This window comes from Manduca sexta, chromosome 24 (assembly GCF_014839805.1).
Source record: "Manduca sexta isolate Smith_Timp_Sample1 chromosome 24, JHU_Msex_v1.0, whole genome shotgun sequence".
Taxonomy (NCBI): domain Eukaryota; kingdom Metazoa; phylum Arthropoda; class Insecta; order Lepidoptera; family Sphingidae; genus Manduca; species Manduca sexta.
The window spans coordinates 8,905,262-8,929,196 of record NC_051138.1 but is presented as its reverse complement, the minus strand read 5'-3'; the positions used below and the strand labels follow the sequence as shown (position 1 = coordinate 8,929,196).

General features: G+C 35.9%; 4 protein-coding genes across 6 annotated transcripts; all 4 read left to right on the top strand.

Annotated features, from left to right (window-relative positions):
- Positions 1-1,060: 1,060 nt before the first annotated feature.
- LOC119190433 lies at positions 1,061-7,270 on the top strand. The gene is made up of 5 exons (XM_037442396.1): positions 1,061-1,427; positions 3,001-3,252; positions 4,753-4,810; positions 5,539-5,774; positions 6,100-7,270. Exons 1-5 carry the CDS (start codon positions 1,164-1,166, stop codon positions 6,724-6,726), a joined length of 1,437 nt encoding a protein of 478 aa, XP_037298293.1. The 5' UTR covers positions 1,061-1,163; the 3' UTR covers positions 6,727-7,270.
- On the top strand, positions 1,512-6,058 carry LOC115444193 (uncharacterized protein K02A2.6). The gene is made up of 2 exons (XM_030169869.2): positions 1,512-2,589; positions 3,009-6,058. Exon 2 carries the CDS (start codon positions 4,242-4,244, stop codon positions 5,808-5,810), a length of 1,569 nt encoding a protein of 522 aa, XP_030025729.2. The 5' UTR covers positions 1,512-2,589; positions 3,009-4,241; the 3' UTR covers positions 5,811-6,058.
- Positions 7,271-8,177: 907 nt separating the features above from the next.
- On the top strand, positions 8,178-9,541 carry LOC119190482. The gene has a single exon (XM_037442463.1). The coding sequence runs from the start codon at positions 8,349-8,351 to the stop codon at positions 9,426-9,428; it is 1,080 nt and encodes a 359-aa protein (XP_037298360.1). The 5' UTR covers positions 8,178-8,348; the 3' UTR covers positions 9,429-9,541.
- Positions 9,542-15,693: 6,152 nt separating this feature from the next.
- LOC115451951 lies at positions 15,694-23,486 on the top strand. 3 transcript variants are annotated; one of them, XR_003939434.2, is made up of 5 exons: positions 17,665-17,831; positions 18,857-19,345; positions 19,447-21,582; positions 22,131-22,502; positions 22,859-23,486. XR_003939434.2 is itself a non-coding variant. In XM_030180373.2 (3 exons), exons 1-3 carry the CDS (start codon positions 15,843-15,845, stop codon positions 18,874-18,876), a joined length of 465 nt encoding a protein of 154 aa, XP_030036233.2. In that variant the 5' UTR covers positions 15,694-15,842; the 3' UTR covers positions 18,877-19,259. The 3 variants fall into 3 exon arrangements, 1 of the variants encoding a protein (XP_030036233.2); XR_003939435.2 differs by lacking the exon at positions 17,665-17,831 and adding an exon at positions 18,376-18,617; XM_030180373.2 differs by lacking the exons at positions 19,447-21,582; positions 22,131-22,502; positions 22,859-23,486 and adding an exon at positions 15,694-16,120 and having other exon boundaries at positions 18,857-19,259.
- Positions 23,487-23,935: the final 449 nt, after the last annotated feature.

Genomic DNA, 23,935 nt, shown 5'->3' with positions numbered 1-23,935 from the left:
ATCGCAGTATGACTCGGCTACCCTTTACTGTATTACTTGGCCACGCAAATTTTCTCTTAACCGTGGATACCAACTACTTATATATAATTCATGATATAAATAACATAAGTATTACCTATGTTTTTTGAGTTAAAACATGTACAAAAGTGTTATTAAAGCATAGAAAGGTATTGAATTGCAAAAAATAATTATGTCTAACTCCTTGAACAAGACTTATTTCTAAGAAATAAAATGGGCTAACTCCCAAGCCAAGCAAGAGGATGCCAAATTTTAAGCTTTTATGTATTAACACAATTCAAAAGACAAAATAAACATAGAAAAATTATAAAGCAAGAATCACCATTGTTCAATAATATCACACACGAAGTAAAATTGCCGCGGGAATTTGAGCTGCATATTTGCCCACAAAATGGCGCCAAATGAGGGAGTTAGCAAGTTTTACGCGAGTTAATTTCACATCCAAGGAGTTGTCAGATATTATTGAGGCTCAAAAAGTGACATTGTCGTGTGTTAGAGGCACTTGGTATGTTTTACGATTTTGTAGAGTTTTGCTCGCTCTATCTGATGGTATCAAAACCTCATTTTCGGTAAAAATGGAGTTAGCAGCTCAGCACTCTTAGCCGACGATATGCTACATGCTCTCCTGGACAAATTTAAAGATAATATGGGTGCCTATTGAGAGGAGCAGGGAGAACGTTTTTACCAAGATGTGATGGACTTTGAACGACATTACCAAGTGCAGTACAACGAGAGTATGATGGGATATTACATTTGGGGATTAATACGCACACAAACATAAAAGATCCATTAAAAAAAAAAAATTGAAAATTGATTTTTTGTTATTTTCTATTTGTTTGCTATTATTAGTCATAATTCTTGTATAAAAAAGACTTTGATGTTCAATAAAAACTTATTTTATCGTAATTTTAAATAAAAGTACAGAAAAAGTATAAAAAATTGTATATGTTTTCTGAAACTCAGTAAAATTGCTCTAGTTTCTACAAAAGCAAACTTTGATCGGAACAGTTATTTTTTTATTTATTTGTAACATAGGAGAAACCAAAATTTCACATTCAGGAGCCAGACCCAAAAATCGTGTTGACCGGTGTAATTTATTATGTTTGGTTTTGCCGACAATTACCGGTAATGTGCCTCATAGGCAGATGCATTTAAATATACCAACAGATATACCTTTAGCTGATCCGTATTATCACACTCCAGCACCGATAGACATGATATTAGGAGCTGATGTATTCTGGAATTTACTAGGATCAGAAAGAATCGTATTAGGGAACCACCAGCCTATTTTATTTGAAACTAGACTTGGTTGGGTAGTCAGTGGCCCAATTAATACCGGTTTAGCCAATAAGTTTAATCAACCTGTCAAATGCAATATTGTAGCCATTGCTAATTGTAATGTATCATGTGTATATGCCTTTATTTGTCAATAAAGCGTGTATGGCCCGCCCTAAGCTGGCTGCCTCTTCTTTTTTGTATTTGTCATCGAGTTGGACATGTTTTATTTACGCTCCATTAAATCCCTTATAAAATAGTGGTGGCTCCGGTATCGTTACGAAATATAACAGTGGCGACGAGAATTCACGATCACGCGTGTGATAAACTCAGTGATTCACCTAAAATTGTGTCGTAATTATGGCAATCGGAAAAATAGGACCGTTTGACCTTCATAAGGACAACTGGGTCACGTACGCAGACCGCCTCGAACAATACTTTATAGCAAATGCAGTGAAAGACGAAATAAAAGTGGCTAAGTTAATAACACTTATAGGAAATGAGGCATATGACCTCATGGTCAATTTGTGTACCCCAAATAAACCGTCATCCATGACATATGACACCTTAGTGAAATTAATGAAAAATCACTTAAATCCTAAACCGAGTCTGTTAGCAGAACGATTCAAATTTCGTCAACGAATACAGAAATCGGATGAAAGTATTGCAAATTATGTAGCGGAACTAAAGAAACTGAGTAAAGATTGTGGATTCATGGCGAATGGATTAACAGAAAATTTAAGGGACTAATTCGTTTGTGGATTACTTAATGACGATATACGGCAAAAAATATTTACAGAAGACGATACAATTTCGTTCGACCGAGCATATACAATTGCGGTATCCATGGAGGCAGCGGAGACTAATGCAGCTTTAGTAGAGGACTGTACCAGAGGCAAGAGTGGCAATGGTGACAACATACCAGCGGCTAAGACTACATCAGTTCATCATGGACGACCCATAAAGGGGGGAAGTGGCAGACGAGGCGCCACTGGCACATGGGCTACCCGTGATTCACCGGTTACCACTAGTCGAAGTGGTAAGAGTGGAGAATATGGCGAAAAAAGGAATGGGGGCGCGTATTTTAGTCGCAATAATAATTCTAACCGAATCTGCAATGTATGCGGCAGGGAGCATGAAGCAAATACTTGTAAATTTAAAATGTATGTCTGTCGAATATGTAATCGCGAAGGGCATTTAAAAAAGATGTGTCCTAAAGTAAAGGGAAAGACATCAATGCACAATATTGAGGAAGAGGTGGCTTTAAAGAACATGGTAGAAAGCGACAGTGATGAGGTGAATAATTCCATTAATAATCACTCATTAGTTTGTCAAAAAAATAATATATGTGAACCATATACCATCGATGTTTGTGTCATGGGAGTAAAGTTAAATATGGAAATAGATACTGGTAGTGTCATATCATGTATTAGTCATAAGTGTTATAAAAACTTGTTTATAAACTATAAGTTGGAACCAAGTAATTTAGTTAAACGTTATTATACCGGGGAATTAGTAACTCCTCTGGGTAAGATTGAGCCAGAAGTAAAGTTTAATAATAAAAAAAAAATATTAGATTTATATATTATTAAAAATGGAAAAACAAATATGTTGGGTAGGCATTGGCTCAGAGAATTAGAAAATTCCATTCCCAAATTTAGTTGTCATAAATTAAGTAAATCAAGTAACCCAAGTTTTAATTGGAAGGAATTTAGTTCCAGATTCTGTGAAGTATTCAAGGAGGGCCTGGGGCGGTTCACTGGCGGACCAGTGGGATTCCAGTTGAGGGATGGTGCACGACCGGTTTTCATGCGCGCGCGGCCTCTCGCCTATGCGCTCCGCGAGCCAATCGAGCGCGCTCTTGACCAGATGGTGCGGGACGGGATCCTGACACCGGTTGCCACCTCCGACTGGGCCACTCCAATTGTACCGGTGATGAAAAAAGATGGCACCGTACGGGTATGCGCGGATTTTAAAAGTACTTTAAATAAATGTTTAGAAGTGGACCACTATCCAGTACCACAGGTCGAAGATTTGTTAGCTAAACTACATGGGGGACAAAAATTCACCAAATTGGACTTATCGCAGGCTTATGCCCAATTTGAACTTAATGAATCAAAAAAGTATACAGTGATAAATACCCATAAGGGGCTATTTAGGTTTAATAGGCTTATTTATGGGTTAGCATCTAGCCCTGGTATATTTCAGAGGAAGCTTGAACAGCTTTTTGCTGACATGCCAGTTGGGGTGTTTCTAGATGACTTGATCATCACAGGGGTAGATGACCGTTCGCACCTGGCTACACTATATGAAGTCTTTGAAAGATTGCAAAAGTATGGATTACGAATAAAAAAAGAAAAGTGTACGTTTTTCGCAGACTCGGTTACCTATTTGGGGTTCGTGATTAGTAAACAGGGGGTTCATACATGTCCAGAAAAAATTAAAGCAATTGAAAACGCACCGGTACCTACGAATATTACAGAGCTGCGGTCGTTTCTTGGTCTCGTTATGTATTACGCTAAATTTGTATCTAACTTGAGTACAATCTTAGCACCACTTTATAGATTATTGAGGAAAGACGTTAAGTATGAGTGGAATGGAGCTTGTACTGAATCGTTCGACACAATCAAGCATATGTTGGTATCAAGCAAAATATTAGCTCATTATTCACTTGACCTTCCACTGGTACTGACAACTGATGCGAGCAGCATCGGTGTGGGCGCGGTGGTCTCGCATCTCTTCCCAGGGAGTGAAGAACGACCCGTAGCTTTTGCTTCGCGGGTACGCAATGCGGCTGAAAAGTCTTATCGCAAATTGAACGCGAGGCGTTGGCTATCATTTATGGTGTTCGTAAATTTCATCAGTACCTTTATAGACGTAAATTCATATTAAGAACGGATCATAAGCCTTTAGTAACAATTTTTGGAGATAAAACGGGTATCCCTGTCATGGCTGCCAGTAGAATGCAGCGTTGGGCGGTAATATTAGCTGGGTACGATTATAGCATAGAGTACGTTCGAAGTGACAAGAATGCCGCCGATGCTTTATCGCGTCTGCCGGTGGAGATGGAGAAACATACGAATGAGGAGTTTACTTATTTAAATTTTGTCCAAAAATTTTTACCTATTACTAGGCAAATGGTCCAAGATGGTATTGATAAGGATGAGGATTTAAAAAAGGTGGTTAATTTCATTCAAGCAGGGTGGCCAAACGTGTGCAAAGACGAATTAAAAGCATATTTTGTAAGGCGTAACGAATTATACATGGATAGGGGGTGCATAGTTTGGGGCTATCGTTTAGTTATACCGATGAAGTTAAGAGAGCGTTTATTAAGCGAGTTGCATCTAGGACATTTAGGTATAGTCAAGATGAAAAGTATAGCACGCGGTATTGTTTGGTGGCCTGGAATCGATCTAGACATTGAAAATACGTGCAAACAGTGCACAACGTGTTGTCTAGAGGGGGCTGCGCCACCTAAAGCGGTACCGCAACCATGGCCTTATATTGCTGAACCATGGTCACGATTATACATAGATTTTCTGGGGCTGTTTCAAGGGAAAACATTTTTAGTAATGGTTGATTGTTCAAGTAAATGGCTAGAGGTATTTTTGATGCCAAAGACGAATGCTCAAATAGTAATAAAAGTACTTCGTACAACTTTTGCACGTTTTGGACTACCCAAAGAAATAGTATCTGATAACGGTCCTCCGTTTACAAGTAGAGAATACCTAGACTTTATGGAAAATAATGGTATAAAAGTAACTTTCACACCAGCATATCATCCTTCTTCAAATGGAGCGGCTGAAAATGCCGTAAAGCTTTGCAAACGAGCGATTAGAAAGTCTTTAAGGGACGGTATTGACATAGACACAGCATTACAAACATACTTAATGATGTATAGGAATGTAGAGCATAGCACAACTGGAATTGCACCGGCCATGCTACTACAACGTAGGAGATTAAGGACTAGGTTAGATTTGTTAAGAGTGGATAGGCAATTAGAAGCAAAAGTACAAGATACGCAACGTAAGCAAGTTTGCAACGCAGGGGGCACCGTAAGGGATTTTAAGATTGGAGACCCGGTTTGGGCTCGTGATTTTACAGGGGGGAAATGGCTAGATGGCACAGTTAAGGAAAAATTAGGTTCCCGTAATTATAACATCGGTAGGGAAAGTGGTCCCTTCTTAAAAAGACACGTTGATCAAATTAAAAAAAGGCGTAGTAGTTATACAGTGTCCGCTACAGAGCCATTTATTCCTTCGCTCAACAAGGAATTGGAGAATCCGATGCCCTTAGCTAACGAGGAGATAAACGGTGTCGAACAAAGTGTGGCGCATGATGCGACTGAGTCGGGTGTGCGAGAATCGGAAACCGTGCAGGACATTATTGAAAATCCCACCGTTGAAAATCAACGGGAGTTAAAATACGATGAGAACCCAGTTGCACTGCCCGTGAACCGCTCCAGGAGAATTAGGAAGCCTGTACGTAGATACGGTTTTGAAGATTATACAGATTAAAAAAAAAGAAAAAATACAAGTAGAAAGATTAAAATAAAGACGGTATTAAAATTTTTGATTAACATATTATATTGTAAGTTTAAATTGTAGATGTAATATTGTCGCCTGGATTGTGATTGGATTATAATATCTAGTAAATAAGGGTGAAGGTGTAATGTATCATGTGTATATGCCTTTATTTGTCAATAAAGCGTGTATGGCCCGCCCTAAGCGGGCTGCCTCTTCTTTTTTGGATTTGTCATCGAGTCGGACATGTTTTATTTACGCTCCATTAAATCCCTTATAAAATAGTGGTGGCTCCGGTATCGTTACGAAATATAACACTAATGACAAATCTTCACCATTAGATGACTTACAAACTCAGTTAACGCGGTTTTGGCAAATAGAAGAAATAAGCCATCATGAGTCATCCACTTATTCAGCTGAAGAAGCACTTTGTGAAGAACATTTTGTTAAGAATACGACACGTTTAGAAAACGGTCGGTTCTGCGTTACAATTCCGCTGAAAGAATCTTCTGATACTTTAAGTGATTCATTTCATCGTGCAAAACGATGCTTTTTAGCCATAGAGCGTAGAAATAGGAAAAATCCATCACTCGACAAAATGTACAAAGACTTTATGTCAGAGTATATTTCTTTAGGACACATGTCACAGTGTCAAGTTGAAGAAGATAACGTGTCATATTTTATACCGCATCATGGCGTACTACGAGAAAGTAGTACTACCACTAAACTACGCGTAGTATTTAACGCTAGTGCTCCTACCACATCAGGGATTTCTTTAAACCAAATACAGATGGTGGGGCCTACCGTTCAAGACGATTTAACATCGATACTTCTCAGATTTAGGATGTACAAATATGTACTTTCGGCAGACGTAGAAAAGATGTATAGACAAATGTCAATACATCATTAGATAGGCATCTGTTAAAAATAATTTGGCGCGATGATGAAGCTAGTCCTTTCAAGTTTTACAATTTAAATACTGTAACATATGATACGGCGAGTGCTCCATTTCTTGCAATAAGATGCCTGAAACAAGTTGGTCTTGAATGTAAAGATCAGCGGGTTGCAGAAATCATTCAACATGATTTTTATGTCGATGGCCTTTTGACCGGTGCAGATCAACTTGATGAAGCTTATATGTTGCGTGATCAGGTAACTAATGCTCTTGCTTCCGCTTGCATGCCGTAAAGGAAGTGGAAGTCTAACGAACCTGCCTTAGTTTCGACCCAGTCTAGCCAGTCACTCCCTAGTTTAAATATAGAGGGTGACATGATAAATAAGACTTTAGGGCTTTATGGACACGTTATGCTTTCCTATTAACGCCCCTGAGAAGGTCGAAAATACAAAACGTGACATTTTATCAGTTATTGCGCGAATATTTGATCCTTTAGGTTTATTATCGCCTTGTGTCATTCGTATGAAAATGTTACTTCAAAAGCTATGGCTTGAAAAACTTACATGGGATGAACGGTTGTCCACTGAGGTCATTGCCGCTTGGACGTCATTGATCAAAGCCTTACCAGCACTTAATGATTTGACGATCTCTCGCTGTGTTGTTATTGATGCGTATAAGCACATGGAATTTCATATTTTCACCGATGCGTCAGAACGCGCTTATGGTGCTTGTTTATATGTGCGTAGTATCAATGCGAAAGGTGAAGTCGATGTCCGTCTTTTAATGGCCAAGAGTCGTGTTAATCCGATCAAATGTCTGACTATACCGAGGCTAGAGCTTTGCGCTGCCGTGATTGGTGCTCGTTTATATAAAAAAGTTAGTATGTCACTTCGAACTCAAGCCTCGAATGTAGTTTTTTGGACCGATTCCATGGTAGTATTAGGTTGGCTAAAAATGCTTCCTATAAAATTAAATACTTTTGTTCGTAACCGCATCTCAGAAATTTTAGACACAACTAGTTTGTGTACGTGGAGATATGTCTCCACACATGATAATCCTACGGATTTCATCTCACAAGGGGTTTAAGCTACCACTATGCACTCATTTGGATTTTTGGTGGTCTGGTCATTCTTTCTTACGAAAAGATAGCATGTCATGGCCTTTCATTCAAGAAACTTTACACGCTTTACCCGAACTCAAAACACATGTTTGTTTTCATAACATTTATAACGACAAACATTTTGACAATGGTTTGATTTATTTTGAGCGTTTTTCAAATTTTTTAAGGTTACAACGAGCGGTTTGTTTTATGTTTCGATTCATTAATAGGTGTAAGGGCCAGTCAATTAATAGTGAATATTTATCCGCTCACGAACTGCAGGATTCACTCAATTTAATTATTATTCAATCACAAAAGGAATCATTTTATGAATATGATTTATTATTAAATAATCAGAAATTACCCTCAAAAAAATCGACTTCTTAAGTTTAATGTTTTTCTGGATGAAAATAAAATCATCCGTTTAGGAGGTAGATTGCATCATTCAGAATTTTCTTTTGAGAAAAAACATCCAATTTTATTACAGTCCACTCATCATTTAACAAAACTTTTATTTAATTATGAGCATCGAAAATTAATGCATGCAGGTCCCCAATTATTATTGGCCACAATAAGAGAAACTTACTGGCCTTTGGGTGGTCGCAACTTAGCCAGATTATGCTATCGTCAGTGCGTTCGCTGTCAACGTTTTAAGGCACAAGTTGTACAAACACAAATGGGCAATTTGCCCTCAAGCAGATTGTCACCAGCTGACTTTCCTTTTCAAAGTGTAGGCGTTGACTACGCGGGTCCCATAACATCGGCTAATCGTCAAGGTCGTGGATGTAAACTACTGAAAGTTTACATTGTAATTTTTGTGTGCTTTACGACTAAAGCCATACATTTAGAATTAGTGGGCGATTTGACGAGCAGCAACTACTTACAGGCTTTGCGTAGGTTTATGTCCCGAAGAGGAAAGCCTCTTTATATTTATTCAGACAATGGGTCATCATTTGTAGGAGCCTATAATGATCTTTCTACATTCCTTAAGCGCATTTGTAACTCCTTAGCTGAAGATGCGGCTCATGATGGAATCAATTTCCACTTTATTCCTGCCTACGCCCCACATTTTGGTGGACTTTGGGAGGCGGGTGTTAAATCCACTAAACATCATTTAGTTAGAGTGCTGGGCAATTGTCACTTAACTTATGAGGAGCTAAACTCCACCTTAATCCAAATGGAGGCAATTTTAAATTCTCGACCGCTCACTCCGCTGTCGTCAGACGCTGAAGATTTGCTGCCGCTTACTCCAGGTCACTTTTTAATCGGAAGACCAGTTACTTCACTACCGGTTCAAAACTTGCGGGACTGCTCTTATGACCGCCTGACTCGGCATCAAAGGATCGAGCAACTCAGGCAACATTTCTGGGTGAGATGGAGCAAAGAGTACATTTCAGAACTTCAGAAAAGAGTCAAATGGCAGAGTGGCAAAGATTATCATTTAAAAATCGACGCCCTTGTCATCATCAAGGACGACAATTTACCACCAATTAAGTGGAAGTTGGGCCGAATCATAGCACTACACCCTGGTACTGATAATATCTGCAGGGTGGCTGACATACGGACTGCAGGTGGCGTAATAAGAAGAGCTGTCTCGAAGATTTGTCCCCTTCTCTAAAGAAACTTCGGGTTGAAAGCAAGCTTTCAACGGCTGGGGGCATGTTGCAGCCATAATATGAATAAAAACTTTTTAAATCGAAACTGACGTACTGGCTGCTTGTCATCGAATTACGATATATATTATTTTATAAAAATGGAATATAAACAATGATTGTCATTCTTCTTTAATAAAATCGATGTCATGATTGTAAGCTCCTAAAATTATTTATTTTTTTACACATAAAACTATCAGATTAAACCGAAGCTTAACAGGGTGTGAGGGCGGGAAAGTCTCGTAATCAGGGGACCTGAACCCGGGGACTCACCCGTCGTGTGGTCGCCATGCCAGAGTGGGAGACTGGGGTCCTGGGTGGGATCCTGTCGATTGCACGTGGGGGGCATTGGGGTCCCTTCCGTGCTTCGTACTTGATCGCGTCATGGGACGTGTGGTTGCCCAGATAGACTTACGCTCCGCTTTCTTTATCGAGATAACGTCTTAGTACCGTCATGCCCTTCTCCATTTTCCTCACCATTCTACAATAATCAAGGCTTCTCATCATCAACATTTCATCTCGTCTCATCAGGAAAATGATTTATGTGTTAAATGTACTGGACGCTCAGTACCTAGTCAAAGTTGTGTTAATTATGATTTAGGTAGGTATTCGTCTACTACTTGAATTTGCCGCCCTCTGAAGTTGCTGCCCAGGACATGGGCATCGAATTTGACCCCCCCCCCCCCTCCTTAGTATCTATAAGGTAGATCGGGTGAGGGGTGCGTTACGGACATATACTTGTGCCTAAAAAAAAGATTGCCAGAAAAAACAGGCAACAAAAATGTTTTTGCCCGAGACGCTCGAAAGTGACCGACCGTGCTACACAAGGTGTTGGAGAGAAAAGAGAAATACTTCGAAATTACGGTAACACCAAACATTATCACCGAATCTATTAGCCGCCATAAGCCGGCTTACAGGTTGAGCGATGACCATACTTCGTCCAGCGGAGACATAGAAAGAAATGACACTGAGATAACTACCAGCGTTGTGTAAAAAGCTTAGGGGGCGATAAATGATTGAAAGATTAAAATAAACTAATGGACCCATAGAGTTTTCGTTTTTATGTATAACAGCATCAAATTGCATCAAACAAAATGAATATTATAGCGGTGACTAGTAGCAGACTCCCCGTCCGTATAGGTCGCGGTACGTTGCCTACACGATACACCTCGTAACAGCGAGTATCCGAAACCAGATGCATCCAGGCGCCGCACGTGACATCTTCCCGACCAATGGGGTGAGCCTGCGCGCCACCGGAGAGTCACGTAGTCCATGGCGCGCGAGTGTACTTATGATAAGTTCATAATTAAGTGCATTAAAGTTTACGCTGTAATAAATAGACTCTTATTGAAGCTGACCCACCCCGACTATAATATCCAATGTTCTTGCTGACTTAGGAAATATCTCAAAAATTCACCCTATTGCTTGCGACTCCACCCGTGTGAATAAGTTTTTCTGGGATAAAGTTTTCCAGGGTAATAAGCTCGCTAAGTGTATTTTCCTATTGGATAGAAAATATATAATAATCTAAGGCGTTCACAAGATCACAAACTATCTCAATACAAAATTTCATCAAATTAGTTATTGAGTTTATCGCGTTCAGACAGGTAGACAGGTGCGGCTGAGGGCTTTGGGCTATTCAATATGAAAAGAATTTTTTAATCCGAACCAGTACATACTTTGTGAGATTAGCGCATTCAAAGAAACAAACAAAATCTTTTGGTTGAGCCGCTTGGTCTCTCCTCAACGTCAGCTAAGGGCAAGGGTGCGGTTTGCGTAAAATTATTCATCTGACCTTTGTGGCTTAGTTAAGAGACGCCGCCTCTTTGGATGTAAGTAATACTGGGGGTCTAGACAAAAACCCTTTTCTGTTAGCGTTCACGCTTACGGAAAGTTCAAAATGTATGAAAATAATATATGCTGAAAAGAAGTCACGTGACTGCTGCAAAAATTGGTAGACAAAAATTTTCAATTCGGCATTCGGAAAGAAACGTTAACGTTAGCGTGACTAACAAACAGTCTATAGAGAAATGAAACATACAAATGGTAGACAAGTGTCATTTTTGACAACTGAAACTGCTATTTAGCGTCACCGATTCACGTTTTATTTATCAACAGTTGTAGACCTCACGCTACGGTATTTATCAACTGGAAAATTAGTGAAATATTCTTTTTTAACATCATTATGCATAGTTTAAAACTATTGTGGGCCGCTAATAACGAAATATCATTGTCAGAAATGAAGAAGAATATATCGCTGCGATATGGGGAAAATTGTAATTTTGCAGGAATTGGAATTTAACAATCCTTTTTTATTAAGTAAAGAATGTTATCGTCTGATTGAAGACGTCTATGTGATGATCTTCCATACATAATAATAATAAAAAGAAAGTTCTATTTTGAAAAAGTATTATAATACCTGTGCATAAATGCTTTATACGAAAGCATTACAAAACAACAACAAAAAAATACCATTCCACCTACAGAGTGTAACAATTTTATTATGTTATATTTTCAATTTATTACGTAAAACGCTAACGCTCAAACGTCAACGTGACTAAATCGGTAGACAAAGTACACATTGTACGCTAGCCGCCCAATCCGCAGGTTTACACGTCCATCTTTGTAGTTTCAAGTTTGCATTAATTTCAGCGCGAGATTGCCAGATTTGGAATCTCGAGTACCTATATGCAAGCTATGCAAAATGTGGTTTTGTGGTTTAAAGCTGTACTTTTATGAATATTGTTGTATACCTAAATATAAATAATAAAATAATAATAAATAAATTGAAAATATAACCATAATAAAATTGTTACACTCTGTAGGTGGAAATGGTATTTTTTTGTTGTTGTTTTGTAGTGCTTTCTTATAAATCATTTATGCACAGGTATTATAATACTTTTTCAAATGAGAACTTTCTTTTTATTATTATTATTATGTATGGAAGATCATCACATAGACGTCTTCAATCAGACGAAAACATTCTTTACTTAATCAAAAACGATTGTTAAATTCCAATTCTTGCTAAATTACAATTTTCTTCATTTCGCAGCGATATATTCTTGTTCGTCTCTAACAATGATATTTCGTTATTAGCGGCCCACAATAGTTTTAAACTATGCATAACGATGTAAAAAAAAAATATTTCACTAATTTTCCGGTTGATGAATACCGTAGCGTGAGGTCTACAACTGTTGATAAATAAAACGTGAATCGGTGACGCTAAATAGCAGTTTCAGTTGTCAAAAATGACACTTGTCTACCATTTGTATGTTTCAGTTCTCTATGGACTGTTTATTAGTCACGCTAGAATTGGGTAGGACATGACATAAAAAAGAGTTTGTAAGAGTAGCTTCTTTTTAGCATTGAGCCGGTACAACGTCCTACTTCAAATGAGGCGAGGCGTAGTGAGGCTCGGCGCTTCAATGCGTATCTTACAGTATTTTGTAATGTTAACCCTCAAAATATTTCCCTCTCGCTCGCGACTCGAAACGCAGTAATGTAATGTCCATTGTAAAATAACGTCCTACTGTAATTTGTAGCATGCGGTTCTCTACCTCACTGTCCTCGTCCTACAGTTTACCAGAGACGGAGAATAAGTAACGCGACTGCTGCGTCATAAAATTTGAAGTAGTACAATATATAATTTTGAGCCACTCTTACATTTTGACGTCATGTCCCGGACAAATGTACCGCCTCTTGTATGTCCTACTCAACATTAAGTCACGCTAACATTAACGTTTCTTTCCGAATGCCGAATTGAAAATTTTTGTCTACCAATTTTTGCAGCAGTCACGTGACTTCTCTTCAGCATATGTCATTTTCATACATTTTGAACTTTCCGTAAGCGTGAACGCTAACAGAAAAGGGTTTTTGTTTAGACCCCCAGGCCCTTATGCTCCGTCTGTTCGAAACGGGCATACAACTGTCATTACTACATAAAATTTCTTTACGTCAAATTTTCCACATTCCTATAATAAGTACACAATCCTCCAACTAATTTATAACAGTTTAGATATATATATATATATATATATATATATATATAAATTAGTTTTGCTGTTATTGTACGTAGTGTATTATTCAATTCAATTCAATTTTTCGTAGTATATAACCTACTCTGTTTATTTACTTTGACAGCTGTCACAGGATCTAGCCATAGATTTTTTTTGGTTTGATTTACTCCTTAAGGAGTAGGCAAAGGCTAAACTAGCCATAGATTTTCTTAACGTAGTGTTTTTTTTTATTTATTTATTACGGCTCTGGAAACAAGTCCATTGAGCCCGTCTTCCATAAAATACTTAACGTAGTGGTTATATCAGCGTTGCCAACTCTACGTCTTTTTACGTAAATCTACCTATTTTAAGCCTTTTCTGGAAACCTACGTACTTAAGTCCCAGAATCTACGTATTTTCTATCAATTGAACAAATTTGCAAAGTAATATATCTTATTAGGATGAATGGACATGGTATCTTACTTTCGCGAAAAAAAGTTTCGTGTCTTTGAAATTTTCAAAATATGCATCTACTTCCGTATCAATTATAATAGGGGACCGGACAAATTTTCAGAAGGTGTTTTAAATTGATCATTGTGGATATAAATAGCCAAGAAAAATAGTATTTTGCACAAATAAAGCTTAAAAAGTACATAAAACCATGCCTAAATGTTAAATAGCTATAATTCCCGCACAAACGCTACATTATGTCATTTCGTCTCGTGTGACGTCATACGTGGATAAAGCAACTTGACAAATCTTGTAATTTGAACAGTGATTCAATAATGCCAGATTAGGGTTATTTACCCTAGATTTAGGGTAAAACTGAATCAGCAGGGTATTTTTTTATGGTAATTTTTGGGGTAATTCTACGAGTTAAGGTATTAAAGCTATTGTTTCACGGTATTGTAATAAATATTGAGCTTAGAGAAAGATGTTTCCTACAAAAATTGTAGGCCATGAATCAATTATAATTGTTTATTCAATTCAATTTTCGTGTACAGCTAGTTGTTCCTAATAAAATGAGATAAATAAATTAATAATTATTGAAGTGGAAGTGAAGAAAAAAGTGGCGTCTGCATAGATAAGGATATAGAAAAAAAAAGTACCGAATTATTTATGATTGGTTTAAGGGTAAAATTTTAAATTCCAAATAATCCTGGGGTAAAGAGAAATTATGATCTGGCAACACTGCATAGACCGTGTAAATCTCAGGCAATCTCAGGTTACTGTGTAACAACCAGAATTCTATATAAATAATTATTCTATTTATTTATTTATTTATTTATTATAATTCAATGAAAGTTTACAGCACTTAGCCAAAACACTTACATCTAACAATATAATCTAACTCTAAATCTAACAATATTATGACAGCGATAACAATAAAATAAAATTCAAACAAATAACAAAATAACTAAAATTATTTCCAACACTTAACTTACTAAGGAACATTTTGAAGCGTTTCTAAATATAACTTAATACTATTGTAAACATGACAAGGTTTGTCATGTTTACAATAGTATTAATTTACATGTTTGTTTCCATATCATGTGGCAGCTAAAACATAAATAAATACATCTCATAGCCATAACCTCCCTGGGTGTACAAATGATTTAATTAATTGAAATATTCATCGATTTATTTTAAACCGAAACACTATTTTTTATTTACTTACATCAAAGTGATCCTCACAGAAGTAAATCGGTGAGTCTGCAGACATTCCGTCGTAGGTTCGTCTTGCTAACTGCAACCACTTTATTCGTATATCTGCTTTTCGTGGTACATCAATAAATAATTTGTTTGGTAAAGATATAGAAGTATTATTACATTCAGGTACGACGCACCAACGATATTTTTTGCGGTCCATTATGATTAACGATTAAACAATCTGTAAACGTTAAGCTGGAAGATAGTAACAACGTCCCGTATAAATTAATATTAATTATTAGAGCAGTTCTGTGTCAAAATCACCTTTAAAGCATTAAAATAACACAACGCGGTATGACATCCAGATGACGTCTGTTTGTTTACATTTTACCCACGTGTGACGTCATGCGCCGTGATTGGTGTTTCATTTGCCCTAAAGAATAGACTAAAAATATTATAATTATTGTATTTTATTTATTGATTTAAAAATACAAATCACAACTCTTTTACAAAAACAAATATGAGATAATATTTTTTAATATTACAAACTTTACTTAATTTCAGATTTTTTGGTAATACCTGTCCGGTCCCCTATTCTATTTGTCAAATAATCTGTCATAAGCAAAGAATTTAAAATTATTTTATAAATAAAGAATATGTAAACAACGTGTTTGGATCACAATATTATATTTATGTAATGAATCGTTTAGTTAAAAAACATTAATATTTTCAATAATGAAAACAGATCTTGAAAAGGATGCTAGCACACAAGTGCTACAAAAGTATGGGCGATTTTTTAAAACTCAGTATCAAGACCTATTATCGGTATTCAATGATGAAACATGGCACGAAAACAAAACTTTTTTGCCCATCCAACTGGTTATGTCGCCTTCCGAGCTAATACCGATCACAGAACTGGTTGCGTCTGATAATACATTGATGACAAAAGTCCTGAGTGTGCTAACATCACTCTGCGTCGAAGTAACCAAACTCAAGGAGGAAGCATTTAAAAGGTATTTCAACTATTTTAAATTGGTAAAATAAGGATTACAACAATAGGTAAGGCAGAAATGCAAGTTATAATATTGTTTTAAAAAAATATGAAAAACAAGAGGGAATTCGAGACACCATCAATCCCAGTAATATTTTAAAAGCTAACAGAAAAAACTGTGTATTTGGTCTCAAGCTGAATACTGGTTATTAGTAATACTAATGTGTTGAAATAAATAATTTTGTTCCATTATCAAAACTGAGTGTAGATTGACTGCATCTAAAGATATTAAAATATAATATAGTTGTGACCAGACATCAGACCAAATTTTGTATGACAATCCTCCCAATGTCTGCTCTATATAGTCTTAGAACTCTTTGACTGCATCCTTCTCTTTATTAGATGGTAAACCTTTCTAAAAAATCAGGTGATTTTTTTTTGAAACAGAAAAAAGCACCTAATTTAAATCATTTCAAGGACACTTCTCAGCTAAGGCCACTGGTTTACTAGTAAGAATTTTGGGGGTATGTGAAGTCCGCCAACCTGCAATAAGCCAAATGGCCTTAACCCTCCCAGTAGTAGTGGAAGCCCATGCCCAGCAGCGGGCAGTATATAATATATGGCTATATAATATATATTATGAGTATGAGATTGAGAAGATAATCCTTCAGCCACCACATGTAAATTTTCCATTACATGTATGTTGTAGAAAAAAGTCATTTAAGGTAAAGAAATAAAAAAAATATTAAATATGTGGGATTTGTTCCAAAATAAAAGTTTACTTTTCAAGTTAATTGCTTTCTTAATATTTTTTTTCTGTCTTTTATCCATCATTACCAAACTTTGTTTGTCATTCACACTATTTCAATTCACTATAATTAATTCTTACAAATTATAGTAGGCCCCCTGCCATGTCTGTCTGAATGCCATAGATTCCTAATTACCCAGCAGATTTCAATGAAATTTAGACTACTTTTATCCTGGAAAAATTCTTTCTTGTGTAAGTAGCTGTCAGCAAAAGTTAGTATAGTATAAAAATGGATGTTGGAATAAGAATATAAAGCTAGGTATTGCTGATGGCTTTGCCTGTGCTCAAGACTCTGCCCAGTATAAACATACACAGAGGCTGTGCTTTCCCAGCATAACGGTTAGAAAACATTATCCAAGTCCAACAAAATCATTGCATCAATCTATGGCTAATCTAAGCTAATCTGTGGGCCCTGCTTTTACTTGTAAAAAAAATGGAACATTTTCTTGAATTTTGCGCTTTTGTCTGACCACTTTCACTTTCGTGTATGATGACACATGCAATTGTTTTGTTCATGAAGAATGTTATGTTATCTATTCCACCATATATTGTCACTGGAAGGTGGTTTGGCTAATCAATTTACACTTAACCTTTTATATTTATTTTAAATACACTACAATTATAATTGAAACTGGTATACCTACAATCTACATACACATATATAGATAATATTGAAAATGATTTTAATGAAGTAAGGTGCAGGACAAACTACTTGAAAATTAAATATTATGCAATTGTTATAATTTTTTATATTGTAGGCATTTTTCTTACTTATCATTGTACAATGAGTACAGTGACAGTGAAGTAAGTTCCCAGATGGAGATGATCTGTGCAATGAGTGCTTTTGCTACCAGATGTGATGATACTCTGAAGAATCTCTGCAGTCAAGTGTTTGCTATTTTTACCGAGGGAGCAATTAATTTGAGTAAGAATATTTAAATGGTATTTAATCTTTAAGAAGAGCTTCATGTTGTATTATTTATGGTGGAATTTTGAACAATTCATTGAAAGAATATTGTTGCTAACTTACCATACAACATATTTTGTCAAATGTCAGTATGTTGACAACATATCTTTTCGAGTGACAATTTCATTTTCGTTGTCGAGTATATTAGATCTATACAGGGTCATTTTGACATTGCGTTACTAAATGAAACAACATACATAATATCAAATTGGAAATAACATTTCACAATAAGTTACTTGAACCATAGACGTAAAATAAAAAAGTGTAAGTCTTAAATTAAATAAATATTAATAAAAAGTAATTTTAATTTTACGCGCCGTAATGCCACTACTACTACTCTGAGAGAATTCGTTGCAGAGGCAATACTATACTTTCAGTCAGAAATACACTTAGGCACACACCATATTCGCATTAAACAACAGAATTTTTAAAAATGGGATAACTAAAACCTGGATTTTTGGTGAAAATATTCGTTATAAATGGATGATTTTTGGCACAAATACAGCAAAGGCAAAGACGAGTATGTGGTTTCATTTAATAACGTATGTCAAAATGACCCTGTATAATAATAACTGACTCTGGTAATATGAGATATTGCAAAATACATGTAACACATCGCCATCGCCGGATTAATCACGTAGCAAGAGTAGGAATTTGGGCCAGCGCAAAGGGGGAACCCGCGTATCCAGAAGCATACACGCTCCTTCCCCCGACGTATTTTTTTTAAGTGGAACTTTTAAGGCGGTATATATTGTATTTACTCGATGTCCCGAATAAGTGAATTGCTTACGTTTCAAGTAAATCAAAAGCCCCTCAATAGAATTTAGTTCAGTAGGTACCCGCTTGATATTAATCCGGCACCGCTCTTCAAAGTACTGATGGAGCGTATACCTACATACGTTTTTGTCCATGTGGAATATCTTTTTGGTCGCCATGATCTTCCAACTAAAAGCGCCTTTACTTAATTTAATGCTTTTTTTCAGATGGTATACAGTTACATTAATATTATTAACCATATTGGAGAGATATTCACATTACTCGTCCTTCTGGAAACCTTGATATCTAGCACTTCATTACCTACAAATTGGAATAAATACTGCAAATCACTGAAATCATTGAGACCCAATCTAAAGAAAATTGATTTATCTGAAAAGCAATTTAATTCTTTAATGAGTGCTATCGACAACATAACGTCGAAGATAATGCACGATGATATTGTGCACAAATCACTGCAAAATTTATCCACATTAAGAAAAAGTTTAATAGATAAAAATTGCTCGCTAATAGCCAATGATTTTTTTCAATACCTTAAGCAAGCAATAACGCAACTTGACAAATTAGTGCAGGAGCAGCCTAACGTCAATAATATGTACAAATGTATCAAAATTAATGCGTTATTTGTGTTGTCATCGCATATATTTGGAAATATTGACAAGAAAATTTTCAGATCTTTAAGTGAATTGAATACAAAGGTTAGCTTCCAATAAATGAGATAGATGGTTTTATACAGGTAAATGCATGGTTTATTTTAAATGGTAATTAATACTTAAACAATTAATAATTTTACTTTCAGGCGCATAGCATTTATGTTATTGGAACTACAATTTGGTATCCTGAACAGTTTCTTCAAAGACATGCAACAGCACTATGCGCTAGACATGAAAAACTATCACAAGTTATGTTAAAGGCTCGTCAGGCATATGTCACCACTAAGAAAGCGAATTTACTTCGTGATGTTGCTACTGTTCAAACTATATGCACAAAATGGGTTTTGACTGTAGAAACAACATTTTCTGCTAACCATCATAAGCTTAATGCCGCTGAAATGAGCTCCCATGCTAGAACACTTTTAGAGGGATTGGCTATTGCGTCTAAAACAAACCACGAGGTTCTAACATTAATTAATTTACATCTGTCGCTGGGCATTCCGCTACCTAAAAGTATGCTGATGTCGCTATTTGAAGTTATGGACATGTTAAAAACTATACACAATATTATTTCTCGTAACCGAAATCAAATAATTTCGTCCATAAACATGGTAACTCAACACCTGTTATTCCAAGCTACATCATCAATATTAGATGTGAAAAAAGCTTTAGTTTCCGACAAAAATTTTGCGAATAAGAGACTAGATGAACTAACATGTATAGTAATCGCTGAACGTGCACTTAAAGGCGCTCCAACTACTGAACGTAACATTTCAGCAAATATCGCGCTTAGTTTCATACCGGATGCTACATATTTAGAAGACAGTTATGCTAAGCTTGCAACATTACTTGATAAAGTGCAAATGTTAACAAATTTCGTAAAGTCTATGGATAATTTTTACGACTGCTCATGGTTGCTATGGCATAAAAATGTAATACCGATATATTTCCAACAAAATTTCAATATACAGTTAAACGCATTAAAATTAAAGTACTTCTTTATGGTACTAGAAGACTGTGTCGTACTTTTACAAAAAACTGATGAATACTATGCAATCAATAAGTCTGAAGAGTTCATAAACTTTGTACAAAGTATTATAAATAGTAACATTATTAACAGTGCTAGTCAATATATAGAAACTAATCTGCGTTTGCACATCCATTCTCATTTGCAACTTGATGTTGTGAATCCATTTACCTTCGAGATGACGAACAAGTTATTGCTTGTCGCCGATAATTTCAGAATTCAGCACATTTATATGTGTGTGGTGCCTTCTGTGGAACATTATCTATCCACAATGTATTATAATTTAACAACTGTCGTGTTATCTGATTGGAAAACCTACGGAGAAATGCGGCAAATGGCGAAATTTAAATTTAATCTTAAAACTGTTCAAGATAATCTTCCCACGCAAACTTTAGAACAAGGGTTAGATGTATTAGAAATCATGCGTAATATCCATATTTTTGTATCTAAATACCAATACAATCTAAACAACCAAATATTTATCGAAAGAAGCAGCAACAACAAATACTTGAATTCCATAAACATTAGGCATATTGCTAATTCTATTAGAACTCACGGCACGGGTATAATGAATACAACGGTAAATTTTACTTACCAATTTCTAAAGAAGAAATTTTTTACCTTTTCTCAATTTATGTATGATGAACACATTAAATCAAGGTTAATAAAGGATTTGAGATATTTCAAAGAAATTGCTGAAAGCAATGGGAGTATGTATCCTTATAAAAATGCGGAGAAATTTAATAAAGCTATAAAAGTCCTCGGTTTAAATGAAGATGGACAAAGCTACCTTGACCTATTTCGAGATCTCATTAGCCAAATTGGTAATGCTATGGGATATGTTAGAATGATTAGATCGGGTGGTCGCCATTGTTGTTCAGACGCAACTATATTTTTGCCTACTCTTGAGGATGTTGAATCATTTAAAGAACTTTGTGAAGAAGATTGTCTTGGTCTACAAACCGTCCAGTCCGCCGAGAACTTGGATCATAACATTAATAACCTAATTTCCAATTTTATTCAAGGCACAGAATACTTCAAATTACTTGTTGATGTGTTTGCACCTGTATTTCGTAACCCAAAAAATGTACATCTCAGAAACTTTTTTATTATTGTGCCCCCTCTGACGCTGAACTTTGTAGAACAAATGATATTGTCAAAGGACAAGATGTCGAAGAAGAACAAAATAGGTGCATCTTTCACTGACGACGGTTTTGCTATGGGTGTGGCTTACATATTGAAATTATTAGATCAGGTACCTTCTTTTTATTATTAAAAGGGTCTTTTGATGATCAGCTGACAAAGTTTGCTTGTACGATCTATCAACAAGGGGAATTGGTCTACTATTGGTCTTACTGGAGCTCTATATCCTAGTTTGCAGAAAATTACTCGTTTTTATGTAGGCATTAGCACTTTACATTAAATACGTTTATTATGAAAATTTCTGATTTATTAAAAATTATGTAGGTTTGCGGGCTCCGGAATAATGATTTTTTTTAAGATTACCTACGTATCAGCTTCATGAATATTGTATACGCGACCAGAAAGACCAAATGTATGTATTATAAATTAATAAATACAACCGCCTTCCCTGTAAGACTTGAATAAATTTGGGGCAAACCGTTAACCGTACTTACATAAACTAAAAACGTTTCAAATTCTAGTCACAATATTTACCGAAATTGCGCATTGCTGCTGCCCGGATGAAAACTCGTTATAACATTTACCCTTTCAATTTTCTGCCTTAGTCATTTCGCCCATTAGGTTGTGAATTAATTTTAATAAGCAATCAAACTGTTTCAGGATACAAATTTTGAAACACTGCATTGGTTTGATTCCATTTGGAAGCATATTAAACACGAGAGAGAAATACTTGAAGAGCAGAAAAGTAAGGGATCTATCCAATTACAGCAGGCTTTAGCACTCACTGCAAAGAAGTTAAAGACATTAGAAGAAGAATATAAACTTCTTTATTATAGCCTTACCAGTGCAAGAATATTTTTTAGGTAGATATGTAACACCCACGTGCATCACGGCTAGAATAATAGTGTTCAGGAGTGACTGGGCATTCAACCTGTTTATTGAAGCTGCCTAAATAAGTTTGTTGAATTGGTCTAAAATAAAATGTCCACAACTCAAATCCATATGAACGGGTGAAAGGCTAATCGACTTAAGGCGATACCTCAAGGTTCATTTTCATACATTTTGTTTCACCTTTAATCTGGGTAACTAAACAAGTATTGGCAAGTAAAGAATTTAAATTCACGTCTAGTTAGTGATTAGTTCTCGCAGTTGAAAGAAAAACGTAAAAATAATTAATAATCATGGATATTTCTGCCTTTAATATGACGAAATTTTAAAGGCAGAAATATCCATGATTATTAATTATTTTTACGTTTTTCTTTTAACTGCGAGAACTAATCACTAACTAGACGTGAATTTAAATTCTTTACTTGCCAATACTTGTTTAGTTACCCAGATTAAAGGTGAAACAAAATGTATGAAAATGGACCTTGAGGTATCGCCTTAAGCGAAATTTTTTAGCGACATTAACTTGCATACGCCTAAGATGTTTTTATTACATAGATACGTTGTCCGAGCTCAATACTAGTAAGACGAAAGCAAGGTAATTGCCCGACATTCACCTAGTCAATCTCCAACCACTGTCGCGGCTAGTCGGGTTACTAACTTTTTGTATTTTTATAAATAAAATTCCTAGACGATATAAAATTATACTCCAACTATGAATGAAAAAAACGTTTCATTTCATAGGTTAGTAATAAGTACACACTATTTAACTTATGTTTTAATAAATGCATTTTATTCGACTGTCATGGCGACGGCGGTCGACACTTGAGCCGTATCAATGCGAGTTACTAGGGCTGTACAGGTATGTGACTACAGTAAATAGTGCGCTGTTTTTATGTGTAATTTTGTTAGTCTATGATGCGTCTATTTGTAAAACGTCATTGGTATACAGATTTAGAATCATCACTGTGTTCTGTTTTATTAACCTACTTCAAAATTTCGAAATAAAATGTCGCTAAGTCAATTAGCCTTTCAATCGTCGATATATATTCACAACCAGAATTCAGAAAAAGCACGAGCTGCCAATTTTTACTTATTTTGTATATGACTGCCTCGGTGGCGTAGTTGTACTGCATGCGCGGAACGGCAGCGCTTTAAGATCCTGGGTTCGAATCCCAGTTCAGGCAAAGTGATATTTGGATTTTTCTGCTCAGTATCAGCCCCAGTCTGGAATTTGTACCCGATATGGCGATAAGTTCGCCCCCTAATCACATTATGGGACGGAACACACTCGGCGAAAAGTGGGTGCCATGTTTGCACCTCTGTATACCCCTTAGGGGATAAATACGTGATGTGTTTTTTTTTTATTTTGTATAAGCTTGTGTAGTTATTTTATTATTACCTAGCGATTTTTATATCAAAGAAAACAAATAGTTTCAAATTATGTATAAAATGTTAAATATTAAAAATAAAAGTTAAATGCCATCGATTTTTTGATTTTGTTTGTACTATCCTGAATACCGAAGCTCGTTACAATAGTACCTAATGAATATATGTATTATAAAGTCAGCTTAATACAA